General features: G+C 41.6%; 1 protein-coding gene across 4 annotated transcripts in view; it reads left to right on the plus strand.

Annotated features, from left to right (window-relative positions):
• RNF214 (ring finger protein 214) overlaps positions 1 to 20,099 on the plus strand; it is a 66,229-nt gene that overhangs the window by 37,611 nt on the left and 8,519 nt on the right. For all 4 annotated transcript variants that reach the window (XM_002754461.6, XM_003734112.6, XM_002754460.6 and 1 more), the window contains exons 7-14: positions 15,023 to 15,119; positions 15,287 to 15,375; positions 16,411 to 16,501; positions 16,705 to 16,803; positions 16,997 to 17,373; positions 17,507 to 17,639; positions 17,809 to 17,913; positions 18,177 to 18,272. In XM_002754461.6, the coding sequence (XP_002754507.1) occupies positions 15,023 to 15,119; positions 15,287 to 15,375; positions 16,411 to 16,501; positions 16,705 to 16,803; positions 16,997 to 17,373; positions 17,507 to 17,639; positions 17,809 to 17,913; positions 18,177 to 18,272 (1,087 nt within the window). The remainder of the gene's footprint in view (positions 1 to 15,022; positions 15,120 to 15,286; positions 15,376 to 16,410; positions 16,502 to 16,704; positions 16,804 to 16,996; positions 17,374 to 17,506; positions 17,640 to 17,808; positions 17,914 to 18,176; positions 18,273 to 20,099) is intronic.

Here is a 20,099-nt window from a genome sequence, read left to right on the forward strand (position 1 = left end):
CTGACTGCAGCCCTGACCTCCCCGGCTCAGATGACCCTCCCACCTCTGCCTCCCAAGTAGCTGGGACTATAAGCATGTGCCACCACACTATTATTTATTTTAAATTTTTTGAGATGGAGTCTTACTCTGTCACCTAGGCTGGAGTGCAGTGGCAGGATCTCGGCTCACTGCAACCTCTACCTCCCAGGTTCAAGCAATTCTCCTTACCTCAGTTCCCCCAAGTAGCTGGAATTACAGGTGCCCACTACCATGCCTGGCTATTTTTTGTATTTGCTGTAGAGACAGGGTTTTGCCATGTTGGCCAGGCTGGTCTTGAACGTCTGACCTCAGGATGATCCTGCCCATCTTGGCCTCCCAAAGTACTGGGATTACAGATGTGAGCCACCGTACCTGGCCTTATTTATTTTTATTTTTTGTAGAGACAGTATCTTGCTCTGTTTCCGAGGCTGGTCTCAAACTCCTGGACTCAAGCAGTCCTCCTGTCTCAGCCTTGCAGAGTGTTGGGATTACAGATGAGAGCTACCAAACGTTGCTTCAATTTTTCTTTTCTTTTTTTTTGTTTTGAGACAGAATGTGGCTCTGTGGCCCAGGCTGGAGTGCAGTGGTATGATCTTGGCTTACTGTGGCAGCCTCCACCTTTTGGGCTCAAGTGATTCTCATGTTTCAGCCTCCAAGTAGCTGGTATTAAAAGTGTGCGCCACCATTCCTGGCTAATTTTTGTATTTTTAGTAGAGGCAGGGTTTTGCTGTGTTGCCCACACTGATCTCAAACTCCTGTGCTCAAGTGATCCGCCTGCATCAGCCTCCCAAAGTGCTGGGATTACAGGTGTGAGTCACTTTGCCTGACCAGTTTTCTTTATTCAAATCACTTAGTATACCAAAGCATCATATTTTGGGGTATCGTTTTCTATACCCTAACAAGACTGACAAGACAGCTCCTACTCTTTGTATTACGTCTTCAAAATTCTAGCCACCTTGGCCTCTCGGAACCCCTGTTTTTGTCTCTTTAATTAGCAACAATGCCAGCTCTGCAGACTGGAACCTTCCTCCAGGCAGTAAGCTGGAGCAGTTGTAGGGCTGCTTTCATATGTATTCCTTTTCTCAGTGATCATAGTCCTGTGCTGCCTATTGTCCAGTGTTTGAAAACATTGTTTCATATGTTTGTCCAGTTGTTTAGTTATTTAGGGCCGCAGAGTAAATCTGTCCCTGGTACTCCATTTCTGGCAGAAGCAGAATCCCAAATTCTCTTCTGGACAGGTTAAATTTGAAGTATTTGCAGGATATCCATGATAGTCTGTGTAGTAAACATTAGCAGAAAAGGAGCTAGAAATGAAGCTAATGACCTGGATGTGTAGGAGTTGATCAGTGCTCATTAATTCCTTGTGAAGGATTGGAATAGTGATTAGAAAGGAGGTTGTGTTCAGGTATAACCTTAAGAAAGAAAAGAGAAAAAAGAAAAAAAAAATAAGAAAGGAGGTTGTGGTCAGAAAACGACAGAACAAAGTTTGAGGGGTTTTTTGTTGTTGTATTTTGTTTTGAGACAGGGTCTTGCTGCGTCGCTCTGGCTGTAGCATGATAGCTCACTGTAGCCTCAACCTCCTGGGCTTAAGCAGTCCTTCCACCTCAGCCTCCCAAGTAGCTAGAACCACACAGGAGCACACCACCATGCCTGGTTAATCTTTTTATTTTTTTTGCAGAGGTGAGGGTCTTGCCGTGTTGCACAGGCTACTCTTGAACTCCTGGACTCAAATGATCCTCCTGCCTTGGTCTTCCAAAGTGCTGGTAGCCAGGGATAGTGGTGTACGCCTATAGCTACTTGGGAAGCTGGGGCAGGAGGATCACTGGAGCCCAGGAGTTTGAGGCTCCAGTGAGCTTATGATTGAGCCACTCTACTCCAGCCTGGGTGACAGAGTGAAACCCTGTCTCTAAAAACAACCACTAACCACCAACATGAGCCACATTGTCTGGACCAAAGTTTGAGGTCTTCAGTGTAGACTGTATATATGTTAATAAGACCCAAGAAATGGCTTTGTTACCAGAAAACCAAACACCGTGTGTTCTCACTCATAAGTGGGAGTTGAACAATGGGAACACATGAACACAGAGAGGAACAGCAGACACCGGGGTTGGTCAGGGGGTAGGGAGGAAGGGGAGGGAGAGCATTAGGACAAATAGCTAATGTATGCTGGGCTTAAAACCTAGATGAAGGGTTGATAGGTGCAGCAGACCACCATGGCACACATGTACATATGTAACAAACCTACACATTGTATCCTGAAACTTAAAGTAAAATTTAAAAATAAAAAAAAAAAAAGAAATGGCTTTGCTGGCAGGTGATTGTCAAGGGCTAAAGATTAGGAGGAGGAAGAACTCCAAGGTCTTAGTTTCAAATGGATCATGAATATGGATATTGAGGTCACTAAGGTTGTTGTAAAGGGTAGAAAATAAGGAATATTTTCTAGATACTAGATGCTAAAAATTATCCATGTGGGTAGAGACAAGATGAGAATATAGTAGATTGGAGGTGCTGAAACATTTTAGTCTAAGGACCCCTTGAATCCTTAATTATTAACAAAGACCCCAAAGTTTATATCTATAAGCAGTTTATATCTATCCATAGTTATAAAAAAATAGTTTATATCTATCTATATAAACAAAACCTCTTTGGGGTCTTTGTTAATAAATTCATGCGTAAATATTAATTTTTTTCTCAGTTTTAATTTAGGGTTCAGTAAATATGGATTTTATCTATTTGGATAGATAAAATAAATAAAATATGGATTTTATCTATCCAAGTAGATAAAATCCATATTTTATTTATTTTATCTATCCAAATAGATAAAATCCATGTTTACTGAACCCTAAATTAAAACTGAGAAAAAATTTAATATTTACGCATTAATTTATTTTGAAGTGACAATAATAAACCTATGTATTAACATAAATATAAATAGCATATTTTCCATGGAAAATGTTTTTCAGATAAAAAGTCAGTTTACTTAGAAGAATAATATTGTTTATATTTTGTAAATCTCTTTCATGGAAAGGGCTTACTTATCTGCTATATTTAATTGATTGGAATATGTTGTTTTGGTTGAAATACATAAAGAAGATCTGATGATACACAGGTAAGTAGCTGGAAAGCAAAGAGTATTTTAATAGCTTTTAAAGATAATTGTGGATATTCATCTTTGATACTATGCCAAAACTTGATGTGTTGGTGTCTTAAAGGTTAGTTGCATTGTGGCATCTGAAACTATATCAATAAACATTTTGCGCCGGGTACAGTGGCTCACGCCTGTAATCCTAGCACTTGGGGAGGCCGAGATGGGTAGATCACCTGAGGTCAGAAGTTCAAGACCAGCCTGGCCATCATGGTGAAACCCCATCTTTTAAAAAATAAAAATAATAAACATTTTGCTTCTATTTTTAAATTTGTTTTTATTTTTATTTTAGTTTTATTCCTGGCAAGCTATAAAGTTTTTTATACTAGTATATTAAAATCCATTGTTTACCTTGAATTTTGAATGGATCTTTTACCTATGTTGTACAGGGAAGGAGAAACCTTTTCCCTACCTTCTTATGTTCAGAGACTAGGGCCTGAAAATTAAACTGACAAAATGTTATACAACCAACAAGTCTATATGACCACTGTGCAGTAATAGATCAGTTACATTGAAACAGCAGGGTTTGCAGCAGAGAAAGAGTTTAATGATTACAGGGCATTGAGTGAGGGTATGGGAGGAGACCCTCAAATCCATCTCCCCTGGGGAGCTATGGGCTGCCATTTTAAGTTTTAAGGGGATTATGGAAGGTAAGGGGTTGGAAAATTGAGGTTATTGATTGGTTGGGTTATGGGGGATAAAATCATCAAGATATGGAAACTGCATTCTTTGATGAGTCAGCTCCAGGATCCTTCAGACCAACTAGTGTCAGTGGGGTCCCTTAGACCAACTGGCATCAGTGGGGTTGTTCAGACAGGCTGATGTCAATAATTTCACTGGTATGCAGGACCTGAAAGAATATCTTAAAGGGCAAACATGTTTTATAATGTTCATGTTGTCTGTAGAACTTAAGGGGAACTTTAATTTCGTAGCAGGGTCTATGTGATTCTGAGGCAGCAAGTACCAAACACCGGTGAGGAAGCTAGTCAGAGAGCAGACTGACCTCGTGATAAAAACTGCAGGTGCTACAAGCCTTGTTTATTTTTGTTTCTCCCCCTCTCTTCTTCCCTGATGAATTTCATACAGTTTATAGGGACAGTTTCAAAATGACAGATTAACAGGAGGAAAAAAGAGTTTATTTACATGTACAATGTGCATACACATGGAAGAACTCTGTGGTAATTCAAAGGAGTAATTAGTTAGAATTTGGGGCCAATACACCATCTTACTAGATGAAGGAGAGAGGGGAGAAAGCCCCTGGTACTGGGAAAACAAATGACTTCTTTTTTTGGAGGGTGGGGAGATGGAGTTTCACTCTTGTCACCCAGGCTGGAGTGCAATGGCACAGTCTCCACTCACTGCAACCTCCACCTCCTATGTTCAAGCAGTTCTTCTGCCTCAGCCTCCTGAGTAGCTGGGATTACAGGTGCCCGCCACCACACCCGGTGAATTTTTTGGTAAAGATAAGGTTTCACCATGTTGGTCAGGCTGGTCTAAAACTCCTGACCTTAGATGATCTACCCACCTTGGCCTCCCAAAGTGCTGGGATTATAGGCCACCACACCCAGCCATGACTTTGTTAGACGAGAGAAGAAAGGGCACTTATGGAGCTTTTTGGAAAGATAAATGGAACTTTTTTTTTTTGAGACAGAGTCTTGGTCTGTTGCGCAGGCTGGAGTGCAATGGCATGATCTCAGCTCACTGCAGTCTCCACCTTACGGGTTCAAGTGGTTCTCCTACCTCAGCCTCCTGAGTAGCTGGGATTACAGGCACCCGCCAATATGCCCGGCTAATTTTTGTATTTTTGTAGAGACAGGTTTCACCACATTAGCCAGGCTGATCTTGAACTCCTGACCTCAGGTGATCCGTCTGCCTTGACTTCCCAAAGTGCTGGGATTACAGGTGTGTAATCCCTCCTGCCTCAGCCTCCCAAGTAGCTGGGACTAAAAGTTCCAAGACCAGCCAGAACTTTTTCTTATCTCCAGTTTTCAGGAGAACAAACAGGAGATAAGAAAGTTTGTGATAACGTTTGTCTATGGAAGTGATTTTCTGTCACCTTTAGGGCCATCAACTCACTTGGAAAATGGATTTGTGGTAGGTTTTATTTGCATTCTTCCTTCTGTGAGTAGATCTGCCTTGAAGAATTTATGACAGCCTGACTTCCCAGAAGTTGCTGCTTTTAGTTAGATAAGTGAAGCTCCAAGAAGCCTTTTTTCTGTATTTGTTGAATCTCAAATGTCTTCACCATAAAAATAATCCTTATACCAACTTTGTAGTTCTGAGTGGGTCTCACAGTTGATTTGGTAACATGGTGGATTGATAATTTGGGAAAATATTATGTCAGAATTACACGGATCTTCCAAGTGTAGAAGTAGTTTATTATACACTATTTAAAGAATCCCATTTGTTTATATCATGATTGATCTCATCAGAATAGTCTAAGCAGTGAGAAGGCCTCAAGCTTACAGTGACAGGCACAGTCTTTCCAAAATTCTAATTTTCATTTGAGAGTTTGAATTTTATTGTTGGCAATAAGCACTGTCAGTTGTTTTCTTTGAAGTAACAGAATTGCTTTATTCAAGAACACATACGACAAATAGTCAAATTCCAGTAACCTTAGTTTGTCTTTTGATTATTCTGTTAAGTAAAAATGATGTTCCATGAAAATAGGCTAGTTCAGTTCACAGTTCAATTTCACAAGTGCTTTTCCTCAAGGACTTTGGCATGTAGGATTTTATCACATGGAATATTAAAAAGATATGTGACCGGGCACGGTGGCTCACGCCTGTAATCCCAGCACTTTGGGAGGCTGAGGCGGGTGGATCATGAGGTCAGGAGTTAAAGACCAGCCTGGCCAAGATGGTGAAACTTCATCTCTACTAACAATACAAAAATTAGCCAGGTGAGGTGGCGGTGGTGCATATGGTCCCAGCTACTCGGGAGGCTGAGGCAGAGATTGCTTAAACCCAGGAGGAGGCGGAGGTTGCGGTGAGCCAAGATCACACCACTGCACTCTAGCCTGGGCGACAGAGTGAGGCTCCATCTCCAAAGAAAAAAGAAAAATTTTTGGAGATTTCCTATGTGCTAGGCATTATGCAGGTTGAATATTCCTTATCAAAATGCTTAGGATCAAAAGTATTTTGGATTTCTGATTTTTTTCAGAGTTTATAATATATGCATTCAGCATTCCTAATATGAAATGCCCCAGTGAGCATTTTTTTTTATTTTTGAACATCATGTTGATACTTAGAAAGTTTCAGATTTTGGGCTGGGTGTGGTGGCTCACATCTGTAATCCCAACACTTTGGGAGGCCAAGACAGGCGGATCACGAGGTTGGTAGTTTGCGACCAGCCTTACCAACATGGTGAAATCCCATCTCTACTAAAAATACAAAAATTAGCTGGGCATGGTGGCATGCACCTGTAGTCCCAGCTACTCAGGAGGCTAAGGCAGGAGAATCACTTGAACCCGGGAGGTGGAAGTTGTAGTGAGCCAAGATCAAGCCACTTGCACTTCCAGCCTGGGTGACAGAGTGAAACTCCATCTCAAAAAAAAAAAAAAATTCAGATTTTTGAGCACTTTAGATTTTTAATTTTCAGCTTAGGGATGCACAATTTATATTGATTTTTTTAACTTCAATAGGTTTAGGGGTACAACTGGGTTTTGGTTACATGAATGAATTATATAATGGTGAAGTCTGGGTTTTAGGGTCCCTGTCACCCAAATGGTGTACATTGTACCCTATAGATAATTTTTCAACCTGTACCCACCTCTCACTCTTCCTCCTTCTGAGTCTCCAGTGTCCATTATATCACTCTATGTCCCTGTGTACTCATAGCTTAGCTCCCACTTATACATGAGAACATGCATTCCTGAGTTACTTCACTTATGATAAAGGCCTCCAGTTCCATCCAAGTTGCTACAAAAGACACAATTTTGTTCTTTTTATGGCGGAGTGGTATTTCATGTTATATGTGCATACTACATTTTCTTTATCCACTCTGGTTGATGGGCCCGTAGGTTGATTTCGTATCTTTGCAATTGCTTTCTCGTTTGTTTTTAGAGACAAGGTCTTGCTCCATCACCCAGAGTGGAGTGCAGTGGTGTGATCATAGCTCCCTGCAGCCTTCAGCTCCTGGCCTCAAGTGATCCTCTTAACTCAGTTGCTTTAGTAGCTAGGTCTACAGGTGCACTGCACCATGCCTGGCTAATTTTTAAATTTTTTGTATAGACAAGGTCTCACTATGTTCCTCAGGCTGGTCTCAAACTCCTGAGTTCAGGCAGTCCTCCCACTTTGGCCTCTCAAAGCATTAGGATTACAGGCAGAAGCCACCATGCCTGGCCTTCTTTGCAGTTGTGAATTGTGTTTTGACAAACATACAAGTACAGGTGTCTTTGATATAATGACTTCTTTTCCTGTGGTAGATACTTAGTTCTTTGAGAAATCGCTATACTGTTTTCCCTAGAGGTTATACTAATTTACATTCCCAACAACAATATATAAGCATTACATTCTCACTGCGTCCCCTCCAATATCTGTTGTTGTTGTTTTAGTTTTTAATAATAGCCATTCTGACTGTGGTAAGGTGGTATTTCATTGTGGTTTTAATTTGCATTTCCATGATGATTAGTGATGTTTAACATTATTTCATGTGTCTCGACCCTTGTTATACCTTCTTTTAAAAAATGTCTGTTTATATCATTTACCTATTTTTTTTTTTTTTTTGAGACAGAGCCTTGCTCTGTCACCCAGGCTGGGGTGCAATGGCACAATCTCAGCTCACTGCAACCTCTGCCTCCCTGGTTCAAGTGATTCTCCTGCCTCAGCCTCCCAAGTACCTGTGATTACAGATGTGTGCCACCATGCCTGGCTAATTTTTATATTTTTTTTAGTAGAGTCAGGGTTTCACCATGTTGGTCAGGCTGGTCTCAAACTCCTGACCTCAAGTGATCCACCCACCTCAGCCTCCCAAAATGCTGGGATTATAAATGTGAGTCACCATGCCCAAGCCAATTTGCCCACTTTTTAATGGAATGATTTGCTTCTCTCTTGCTAATTTATTTGAATACTTTGTAGATTCTGCATATTCTTTGTCAAATGCATAGTTTGCAAATACTCTCTTTCATTCTGTAGGTTATGTACTTTGTTGATTATTTCTTTTCAGGCCAGAGGCTTTTTAGTTTAATTAAGAGCCATGTACTTTTTTGTGTGTGGTTGTTGCATTTGCTTTTGGGATATTAGTGATGAATTCTTTGCCTAGTCCAATGTTCAAAAGAGTTTTTTCCTAGGTTTTCTTCTAGAATTTTTTTCTTTTTCTTTTTTTCTTTCTCCCCCTACCCCCAACCAGAATTTTTATGCTTTAGGTCTTACATTTAAGTCTTAATCCATCTCGAGTTAATTTTTGTATACAGTGAGAGAGATAGGGATCCAGTTTATTCTTCTGCTTGAGGCCATCCAATTTTCCTGGCACAATTTATTGACTACTTTCCTTTCCCCAGTGTATGTTTTTGTCTGTTTTGTTGAAGATCAGTTGGTTATAGGTATTTAGCTTTATTTTAGGGTTCTCTATTCTGTCCCATTGGTCAGTATGTCTATTTTTATGCCAGTTTCTTGCTATTTTGGTTAGTATATCCTTGTAGTATAATTTGAAGTCAGATAATGTGAATACCTCTAGATTTGTTTTTTTTTTTTTTTTTGAGATAGGGTCTCACTCTGTTGCCCAGGCTGGACTGCAGGGTACCATCTCAGCTCACTGCAACCTCTGCTTCCTGGGCTCAAGTGATTCTCCAGCCCCAGCCTCCCAAGCATCTGGGACTACAGGCGTGAGCCACCAATGCCTGGCTAATATTTTTCTATTTTTGTAGAGGTGGGTTTTCGCCATGTTGCCCAGCCTGGTCTCAGACTCCCGGGCTTAAAGCAGTCCTCCCACCTTGGCCTCCCAAAGTGCTAGGATTATAGGTATGACCCATTGCACCTGGCCAAGATTTGTTCTTTTTGCCTAATCCTGAATATGTATGCACATAACACTAGAGCTTCTGAATTCATAATATAAATACTACTGGACTTAAGAAAAGAGATAAACAGCAGTACAATAATAGTGGACATTTCAACAGTCCACTGATAGTGCTAAACAGATCATCGATGTAGAAAGCCAGCAAAGAAACTGGACTTAAACTGAACTCTAACAGACATTTGTATAACATTCTACCTCAAAACTGTAGACTATACATTCTTGTCATTAGTACATGGATCACATTTTTTTTTTTTTTTTTGAGATAGAGTCTTCCTCTGTCGCCCAGCTGGAATGCAGTGGTGTGATCCGGGCTCATTGCAAACTCCGCTGCCTGGGTTCAAGCAGTTCCCTTGCCTCAGCCTCCAAAGTAGCCGGGACTATAGGCGCATGCCACCATGCACAGCTAATTTTTTGTATTTTTAGTAGAGACAGGTTTTCACAGTATTGGTCAGGATGGTCCCAATCTCCTGACCTCGTGATCCGCCTGCCTTGGCCTCCCAAAGTGCTGGGATTACAGGTGTTAGCCACCATGCCCAACATTTTTCTTTTTTTTTTTTGAGACAGAGTCTCACTCTACCGCCCAGGCCAGAGTGCAATGGCATGATCTCGGCTCACTGCAACCGCTGCTTCCTGGGTTCAAGCAATTCTTCTGCCTTAGCTTCCCAAGTAGCTGTACCACAGGCGTGTGCTATGATGTCTGGCTAGTTTTTGTATTTTTTTTTTTTTGTAGAGATGGGGTTTTGTCATGTTGGCCAGGCTGGGTCTCAAACTCCTGACCCCAAGTAATCCACCCACCTCAGCCCCCAGAAGTGCTGGGATTATAGGTATGAGCCACTGCACCTGGCCTAGTGGCATATTTTTTAAGATAGGCCATATGATAGACTACAAAACAAGTCTTAATATTATTTTTTGAATTGAAATAATAGCAAGTATTTTCTCAGACCACAGCAGAATAAAACTAGAAATCAATTCGAAGAGGAACTCTCAAACCTGTAAAAATTAGAAATTAAACAACCTGCTCCTGAATGATCTTTGAGTTAATGATGAAATTAGATCGAAATTAAAAGGTTTTTTGAAATGATTGATAACAGTGAGAGAAGTTATCAAAATCTCAGATACAGCAAAAGCAGTACTAAGAGGGAAGTTTAGAGTGCCAAATGCCCGCATCACAAAGATCACAAATTGACAACCTAATATCATACTTCAAGGAATTAGATAAATGGGAAGAAACCAAACCCAAAGCTAGCAGAAGAAAAGAAATAACAGAGAACAGAACTAAACACAATTGAAACCAAAAAAAATACAAAGGATCAATAAAATTAAAAGTTGTTTCTTTGAAATGACAAAAATGATAGACCACTAGCTAGATTAGATGCAAGAGGATTCAAATAAACTTGAAACCCTCTCTCTAAAAAAAAAAAAGAAAATAAGAAAATAATTTCTTAACCATTTTTGCTGTTGTTGCATGTAGTTCCTTTTGTTAGATCCCAGTCAAAAATGAAAGTGGAGATACCATAACTGATACACAGAAATATAAAAGATCATCTGAGACTACTGTGAACACTTATATGTATACAGACTGGAAAACCTAGATGAAATGGATAAATTCCTGGAATCCCGAGCTTGAACCAGGGAGAAATAGACCAATAGCAAGTAGTTTGATTGAATCAGTAATTCAATTGATTGAATCTTGAACAGACCAATAGCAAGTAGTTTGATTGAATCAGTAATTTAAAAAATCTCCCAACCAAAAAAACCCATGTCCAGGTGGGTTCACAGCCAAAGTCTACCAGACATTAAAAAAAACTGTTACCAATCCTATTGAAACTATTCCAAAAGATCAAGAAGGAAGGAATCCTCTCTAACTCATTCTACAAAACCAGTCTCACCCTGATACTGAAGCCAGGAAGGGACACAACAAAAAAAGAAAACTGCAGACCAGTATCCCTGATGAACATAGATGCAAAAATCCTCGACAGAATACTAGCAAAACCAAATTGAACAGCATATCAAAAAGATAATTCACCACAATCAAGTGGGTTTCATCCTAGTAATGCAAGGATGGCTCAACATATACAAGTCAGTAAATGTGATTAACCATATAAACCAAATTAAAAACAAAAACTATATGATCATTTTAATAGGTGCAGAAAAAGCATTTGATAAAATCCTGCATCCCTGTATGGTAAAAACCCTCAACAAACTAGGCATAGAAGGAATATTCCTCAAAATAATAAAAACCATGTATGACAAACCCATAGCCACCATCACACTGAAGAGAGAAAAGTTGAAAGCAGTACCCCTTAGAACTGGAACAAGGCTGGGCACAGTGGCTCATGCCTATAATGCCAGAGCTTTGGGAGATAAATTCAGGAAGATCACTTAAGGCCAGGAGTTCCAGACCAGCCTGGGCAATGTAGTGAGACTCTGTCTCTACAAAAAAATTAAAAAATTTGCTGGGCATGATGATCCGTGCTTATAGTCCTAGTTAGGAGGTTGAAGTGGGAGTTCCAGAGTTCAAGGTTATAGTGAGTTATGATCATGCCAGTGCACTCCAGCCTGGACAATAGAGTGAAACCCTCTCTCTAAAAAAAAAAGAAAATAAAAAAATAGTTTCTTAACCATTTTTGCTATTGTTGTGAGTAGTTCCTTTTGTTAGATCCCAGTGAGGTAAATGGGCAAAAATGTTTTCCTGTGGACTTTTTGCGCACAGGAAAATGTGAATATGGAATGTCTCCATTGACCTAAGAGGGTTTTTCTAATATGTTTGTTTTTGTAGTTGACAATGTATTTAATGAAAGTTAGAGATGTTCAGTGAGCATCCATAATCTTCAAGGATAACACCAGTCACAGAAGGCAACTGTCCTTTTTTCTTACAATTATCCCATGGTCAGAGTGAATAGCAAGCTAGATGGATTGACTCTGTAATGTATTTTACATATTTTTATGGTAAGAGCATTCTGACTCTTCACATATTTTGGAATGGAGGAAATATGTGTTGTAGCGGAAAACACAGCTACCTATAAAATCTTTGTCTAAAGAATTATTAGGCTGGGTGCGGTGGCTCACACTTGTAATTCTAGCACTTTGGGAGGCTGAAGCCTGTGGATCACTGAGGTCGGGAGTTTGAGACTAGCCTGGCCACCATGACAAAACCCTGTCTCTACTAAAAATACAAAAATTAGCCAGATGTGCCGGTACACACCTGTAGTCCCAGCTACTTCAGAGATTGAGGCAGGAGAATTACTTGAACCTGGGAGGTGGAGGTTGCAGTGAGCCAGGATCCTGCCACTGCACTCCAGCTTGGGTGACAGTCTCAAAATAAAAACCAAAATTACTAGAGAATGTGTTCTCTGCTAGGAAGTTAGTTTGGGGAAGACAATACCTGGAAATTAAGGCAGAAAATGCCCACCTACTTCTCATTTCTAATTAGATGAATAGACCTTGTCAATAGAGAGCCGACAATATGAGAGATTGAATAAGTGTGAACACACACACATACACACCCCCTCCCTCCCTATACATGAAATAGAGAATGAGGGATGTGTGGAGAATTGGGTGAAAAGCAAGAATATGTGAGAGGAAAGGCCTCATATATTTCTGTTAAGCAAATTGCTCCCTTTCATGTATGTAAGGTTACTACAAAAACAGAAGGGGAATGAAAGTTTCTCTCACTGAAGAAAAGTGGAGTCCAGGCACGGTGGCTCATGCCTGTAATCCCAGCACTTTGGAAGGACAAGGTGGGTGGATCACCTCAGGTTAGGAGTTTGAGACCACCCTGGCCAACATGGCAAAACCCCATCTCTACTAAAAATACAAAAAAAAAATTAGCTGGGCATGGTGGTGGGCGCCTGTAATCCAGCTACTCGAGAGACTGAGGCAGGAGAATCATTTGAACTCTAGAGGTGGAGACTGCAGTGAGCCCAGATTGCACCACTGCACTTCAGCCTTGGTGACAGAGACTCCGTCTCAAAAACAAAAACCAAACAGGAAAATGGGAACATTTTTCTTAAGATTTAACTCTTGACTGAGTGCAGTGGCTCACACCTGTAATCCAAGCACTTTGGGAGGCTGAGGAGGGCAGATCACGAGGTCAGGAGATGAGACCATCCCGGCTAACATGGTAAAACTCTGTCTCTACTAAAAATACAAAAAAATAGCTGAGCATGGTGACACACGCCTGTAGTCCCAGCTACTCGGGAGGCTGAGGCAGGAGACTCTCTTGAACCCATGAGGCGGAGGTTGCAATGAGCCTAGATCATGCCATCGCACTCCAGCGTGGGCAACAGAGCAAAACTCTGTCTCCAAAGAAAAAAAAAAGATATAACTCTTCCCAAGCTTTTCTTTTTATTTTTACCTTTTTAAAATGTAGGGGAGATAATTTCAGTATTTTCATCGTATTCTGTCCACTGATCTGGTAATCTGGGCTTCCAGCTATAAAACTTACCACAATCAAATGTAATATAAGGAAATTCCTATAATGGCTGTATTGCTTAATGGCCTCTTCAGTTCTGAGTAGGGTGATCACCCATCCCAGTTTTAGCACTGAAAGTCATCCATCCTGGGATATCCCTCAGTACTGGGCAAACCAGGACAGTTGGTCACTCTAATGCTGAGTGGGGGGAAAGCATATAAGAGGCAGGTAACCAAGGAAAATGAGACTTCCTGAGTGAGGTATGAAGAGAATATTGTTTCCTTTTGAAGCATAGTTACTATAGCTAGGAAATTTGAAAATTAATAAGCTTGCATCAGTGTGCTTAGTAGCAAATTAGTGATTTGCTCTATTAAGGATGAATATTAAGTAGGCCTCTGGCCAGGCCAAGTAGCCTGTCATCCCAGCACCATGGGAGGCTGAGGTGGAAGGATGGCTTGAGCCCAGGAGTTCGAGAACAGCATGTAGAACAAAGTGAGACCCCTGTCTCTACAAAAAATAAACATTAGCCAGGCATGGGTGGTGGCATGCATCTGTAGTCCTGGCTACTTGGGAGGCTAAGGCAAGAAGATTGGTTGAGCCCATGGAGTTGAGGCTGCAGTGAATCAAAGTCATAGCACTGTACTTTGGTCTGGGCAACAGAGACCTTGTCTATTAAAAAAAAAGTGCACCCCTGTATTTGGTCCCACATTCTTCAGGACCCTAAAAGGCATGTTGGGAAATAAGACTGCAGAATGCCATGATTTTGAATCCTCTTGAACATAGAAGAATGTTCTGCCTTCAATGGAGGGCTTTTGTTCTAAGATGCACTCTTTTTCCTGCTCTAGGTAACCTTATTTTAGCAAGTGGAGATATAAACATTTTTACTTTTTATTTTTGAGATGGAGTCTCACTTTGTAGCCCAAGTGGGAGTGCAGTGGCGCGATCTCAGCTCACAGTGACCTCCGACTCCCAGATTCAAGTGATTCTCTTGCCTTACCCTTCTGAGTAGCTGGGATTACAGGTGTGCACCGCCATACCCAGCTAATTTGTATATTTTTAGTAGAGATGGGGTTTCACTATGTTGGCCAGGCTAGTCTCAAACTCCTGATTATGCTGGGATTACATAATATCTCATGCTGGGATTTATAGGCATGAGGCACCATGCCCTGCCACAACATTTTTACTTTCAAATACAATGCCTTTATGCAATGGCAGACCACTTTAAACATTATTTGTCAGTATCTATATTTGATACTTTAACTCTTTTGATTAGCAAAAAATAAGAAAGAAAAATAAATATAGTTAATACTTAGAGTAAGACTTCCTGTAACATACTTGGCTGACCAATTTTGGGTTTTACTTTTGCTTTGGTGTCTCTCAACAAGCTTATCTTTCTTTCTTAGTCTTTTTCTTGGTTTCTTATCTTACAGAGAGGTGTGGGAAATGGAACTGGATAGACTCAAGAATCAGGATGGTGAAATAAATAGGAACATTATGGAAGAGACTGAACGTGCCTGGAAGGCAGAGGTGAGAAGAGCAGCTGATATCTTGAAAGCCGTAATTTTAGGCTTCCAAATGGTATCTACTTTTGGCATCGTAATAGGAGAGCCAGTAAGCATTTGTTTTCACTGTTTCATTTGTAGCTTTGTGTATGTAAAATTAATAAAGTATTTATATGTATGTGGCTTCCTTAGATCTTATCACTAGAAAGCCGGAAAGAGTTATTGGTACTGAAACTAGAAGAAGCAGAAAAAGAGGCGGAATTGCACCTTACTTACCTCAAGTAGGTACCTTTCCATTCTACAGCTTTAATTGTCTTGCGGTTTGTTTGTTCAGGTTTTTGAATTCCTAGGCCAGCAAGTCTGGCACTTATTCTATCTTCATAGGAATTGTAAGGCTGTCTCTGACTGCAATAGCAATTGCACAGTGATTTCTCTTCCCATATTATGAACTTCTGTACTCTAACTCTTCCCTTCTACAATTTTATAGTTTTGTATTTTTTAATGCTTTGTTTAACACTCTCTGTTAAAGCCAGATATAATAGCATGCTCCTGTAATCCCAGCACTTTGGGAGGTCGAGGCAGGAGGATCACTTGTCCGCCCAGGAAGTTGAGGCCACAGTGAGCTTTGATTGCATTACTGCACTCCAGCCTAGCTGACAGTGAGACCCTGTCTCTAAAAAATAAAAAATGGCTAGCATCTGTTAACCTATCAAAGCATAACAGTGGTCTTTGGAGATTCATTTCCTATGTAGTCATTTCTTTTTCTTTCTGCCATGGAACTTGGAGGACCCCTGTGGCATTTTCAGGCAGACAAGAATCCTCTCACTGTGGTTGGTTCTCTTTCTCAAAAACTTGGCTTAAAAGATGCTGGAGTTAAAGTGAGGCAAAGGAATTAGAATCTTGGGCTTCTCTTACACCTGCTCCCACCTCTTTTCTCAAGGTCAATTAACCGGCTACTATTTTGCTATCTCAGGGAATTAGGAATTGGGCTTTTTTTTTTTTTGAGACTGGGTCTCCCTCAGTTGTGCAGTAGTGCCATCTTGGGTCACTGTAACCTCTGCCTCCTGGGCACAAGCTATCCTCCTACCTCAGCCTCCCAAGTAGCTGGAACTATAGGTGAAAGCCACCACATCCAGCTAATTTTGCACTTTTTTTAGAGATGGGGTTTTGCCACGTTGCCTAGGGTGGTCTTGAACTCCTGAGCTCAAGTGATCCCCTGCCTTGGCATCTCAGAAAGTGCTGGGATTACAGGCATGAGTCACTGTGTCCAGCAGGGCTTTCTTTAAATCTGTAAATTCCTGTTGGTTTGTTGAAAGGTCTACTCCCCCAACACTGGAGACGGTTCGTTCCAAACAGGAGTGGGAGACGAGACTGAATGGAGTTCGAATAATGAAAAAAAATGTTCGTGTAAGTGTATTTATGTGTGATCATTCAGTCAGTGTTAGTCTGTGCTTAACACTTCTGGCAATCGGGAGGTAGCCTTTTGTATCGCTATTTAGGGCCTATCCTACTATTCCTTTTGTTTTCCTAATAATGGGTGGTGCTGTCTTTCTAGAGAGCCTCAGTCAGTTCAGCAGTAAAAATAATCTTTTTTTTTTTTTTTTTTTTAGGACCAATTTAATAGTCATATCCAGTTAGTGAGGAATGGAGCCAAGCTGAGCAGCCTTCCTCAAATCCCTACTCCCACTTTACCTCCACCCCCATCAGAGGTAAGAGAGCTGGCTTTGGGGGGAAGTTCACCTTTCTGTGTTGGTAGCAGAAGCAGAGTCTTGTACTTGTTCTTTTTATGAAGATATTGTGACCATCCCTATTCAGCAAGAGTTGTTCATTGATTTCTTCTCCAGTTCCTAAACTTTATCTTTCTTCCTTTCTCTCTCATCCTCTACCTCTTCTCCTTTGCAGACAGACTTCATGCTTCAGGTGTTTCAACCCAGTCCCTCTCTGGCTCCTCGGATGCCCTTCTCCATTGGGCAGGTCACAATGCCCATGGTTATGCCCAGCGCAGATCCCCGCTCCTTGTCTTTCCCAATCCTGAACCCTGCCCTTTCCCAGCCCAGCCAGCCTTCCTCACCCCTTCCTGGCTCCCATGGCAGAAACAGCCCTGGCTTGGGTTCCCTTGTCAGCCCCCATGGTCCACACATGCCCCCTGCTGCCTCCATCCCGCCTCCCCCAGGCTTGGGTGGTGTTAAGACTTCTACTGAAACTCCCCGGCCACAACCAGTAGACAAACTGGAGAAGATCCTGGAGAAGCTATTGACTCGGTTCCCACAGTGCAATAAGTAAGTATCTTCAAGGACTAATTCAAATGCCTTTATCAGAGAAATGCTTATGAGTTAAAATAGGGGATGTTACATGGGTGTTCACCATGGGTATAGTGTAGGCTTTCTCTCCCTCTACATTTTTCTTTCTCAGGGCCCAGATGACCAATATTCTTCAGCAGATCAAGACAGCACGTACCACCATGGCAGGCCTGACCATGGAGGAACTTATCCAGTTGGTTGCTGCACGTCTGGCGGAACATGAGCGGGTGGCAGCAAGCACTCAGGTGAGGAAAGCTACTCAGGAGAGAACTTAGGCCTACTGAGGGGTGGGAAAGAGGCAGATTTCAGAAAAACGTAGGGCAGGAAGAAGCATTCTAGCCAGTGGTAGTTAGTCTGCTTTTTTCCTTTGCTGGACTAGGAAATAAGTGATTTTTGTGATATGCTCTGTTACAGCCACTTGGTCGCATCCGGGCCTTGTTCCCTGCTCCACTGGCCCAAATCAGTAACCCAATGTTCTTGCCTTCTGCCCAAGTTTCATATCCTGGAAGGTCTTCACATGTAAGATTCTTTTTCTTTGAACACTGTGATATGGAGAAGCTGGAGGTGAGGAAGTAGTGGGTTTACAGGTGGCGTGCAGGAAGAAACCCTCAATTGGGTTATTTGCAGCCCTACTGGGAAAATGCAAGTATTTTAGGCAAGAATCTATATTTGGATTTTTATTTCTTTTGATAGAAATATTTTTGCTACATGGAATTATGGTCATAAATGGCAAGGAGACCCAAGTTTCCTTACATTTTGACTATGTGTCCTCTGTTCTACAGGCTCCAGCCACCTGTAAGCTGTGTCTAATGTGCCAGAAACTCGTCCAGCCCAGTGAGCTGCATCCAATGGCGTGTACCCATGTATTGCACAAGGAGGTAGGTGTTACAGACCTTCCTCATTTTCTACTCTTTTTATTCTGACACCTAAAGTAATTTTTCTTTCTCATTTTCTACTCTTTTTTTCCTGACAGCTAAAATAACTTTTCTTTTACTGTGTTGGTCCTCATCATTAATATCTCTCTCTTTTTTTTTTTGAGATGGAGTCTCACTCTGTCACCAGGCTAGAGTACAGTGGAGCGATCTTGGCTCACTGCAACCACCACCTCCTGGGTTCAAGTGATTCTTCTGTCTCAGCCTCCCAAGTAGCTGGGACTGCAGGTGACCACCACCACACCAGCTAAGTTTATATTTTTAGTAGAGACGGGGGGTATCACCTATTGGCCAGGGTGGTCTCGAACTCCTGACCTTGTGATCCACCTGCCTTGGCCTCTCAAAGTGCTGGAATTACAGGCATGAGCCACCAAGCCTGGCATTTCTTTTTCTTTTTTGAGACAGGGTTTCATTCTGTTGCTCAGACTGGAATGCAGTGACACGAGTATAGTTCACTGCAGCCTCAATCTCCTAGGCTCAAGATGTTTAAGTCCTGAGTAGCTGAGACTACAGGCGCATGCCATCATGCCCAGCTAATTTTTTTCTTTCTCTTTTTTAGTAAAGATGAGGTTTTGCTCTGTTGCCCAGGCTGGTCTCAAACTCCTGAGCTCAAGTGGTCCTCCTGCCTCAGCCTCCCAGAGTGCTGGGATTACATGTGTGAGCCACCACACCTGGTCTTTAATATCTAATCATAAGGTGGCTTAAATATTAGCAGAATTTAAAATACTGCAGTTAGGATCTCTCAGCTTCTTTTTACCCTATTCCCTTCAGGGGACTGGATAAGAAATCCATACTGAGCACTAAGTCCCTTTCTTGGAAAATTGACAGTGAGTGATAATCCCACATATCTAACTGTTGTTCCAAATGTAGCATTGTCAAAGGACTTTGTCTAGATAAGAGAAATGGAATGGAGGACCCGAGTATGAGATTAGTAACTCCAATACCAGAATAGCTTGGAAGGCTTGCCTGTTAGATTATCTTCACAGACCAACAAGTCATTCCTATTCTTTTATGTTGCCAGGAAGAGTTAAGTCTCTTAGTAGCAGGGATGATTCCTTCTTAACCATTTTGTTTCATTCATTTTGCTTTTCCAAGAGGTAGAAACTGAATTTACATCTACATTCTTGGTAAGAAAAATTTCTGAATAAGATTTGAGGGTGGCGGGTATTAGAACAGGAACGCTCATCTCAGGTAAAATGGATCCTAAGGGGGAGCAAGCCACACTAGACACTCAACAGAAAGCAGCACCATGAACACTTTCATCAGCTCATTGTTAATGTTCCTCATAAAAAGGACAGGTTCACTTGCTCTGTGGATTCTTTTAGGGTAAGAGCCATTGAAATAGCCCTTCTTGGGGCCAAGCGCAGTGGCTCACACCTGTAATCCCAGCACTTTGGGAGGTCGAAGCAGGCAGATCACTTGAGGCCAGGAGTTTGAGACCAGCCTGGCCAATAAGGTGAAACCCCATCTCTTCTAAAAATGTAAAAATTAGCTGGGCATAGTGGCAAATACCTGTAATCCCAGCTACTTGGGAGGCTGAGGCAGGAGAATCGCTTGAACCCAGGAAGCAGAGGTTCCAGTGAGCTGAGATCGCACCACTGCACTCCAGCCTGGGTGGTAGAGTGAGATTGTCTCAAAAAAAAAAAGGAGCCCTTCTTGGACCTCACAGTAAGAACTTTTCTAACATAGGCCTTGTTGAACCTTACTGGCACTCTATCCTTCTTCCCTTTGTCTTTCCGGATAAACCTGAGGTATGTCTTTCTTTCTTTCCAG

Source organism: Callithrix jacchus, chromosome 10 (assembly GCF_049354715.1).
Source record: "Callithrix jacchus isolate 240 chromosome 10, calJac240_pri, whole genome shotgun sequence".
Classification (NCBI taxonomy): Eukaryota; Metazoa; Chordata; class Mammalia; order Primates; family Cebidae; genus Callithrix; species Callithrix jacchus.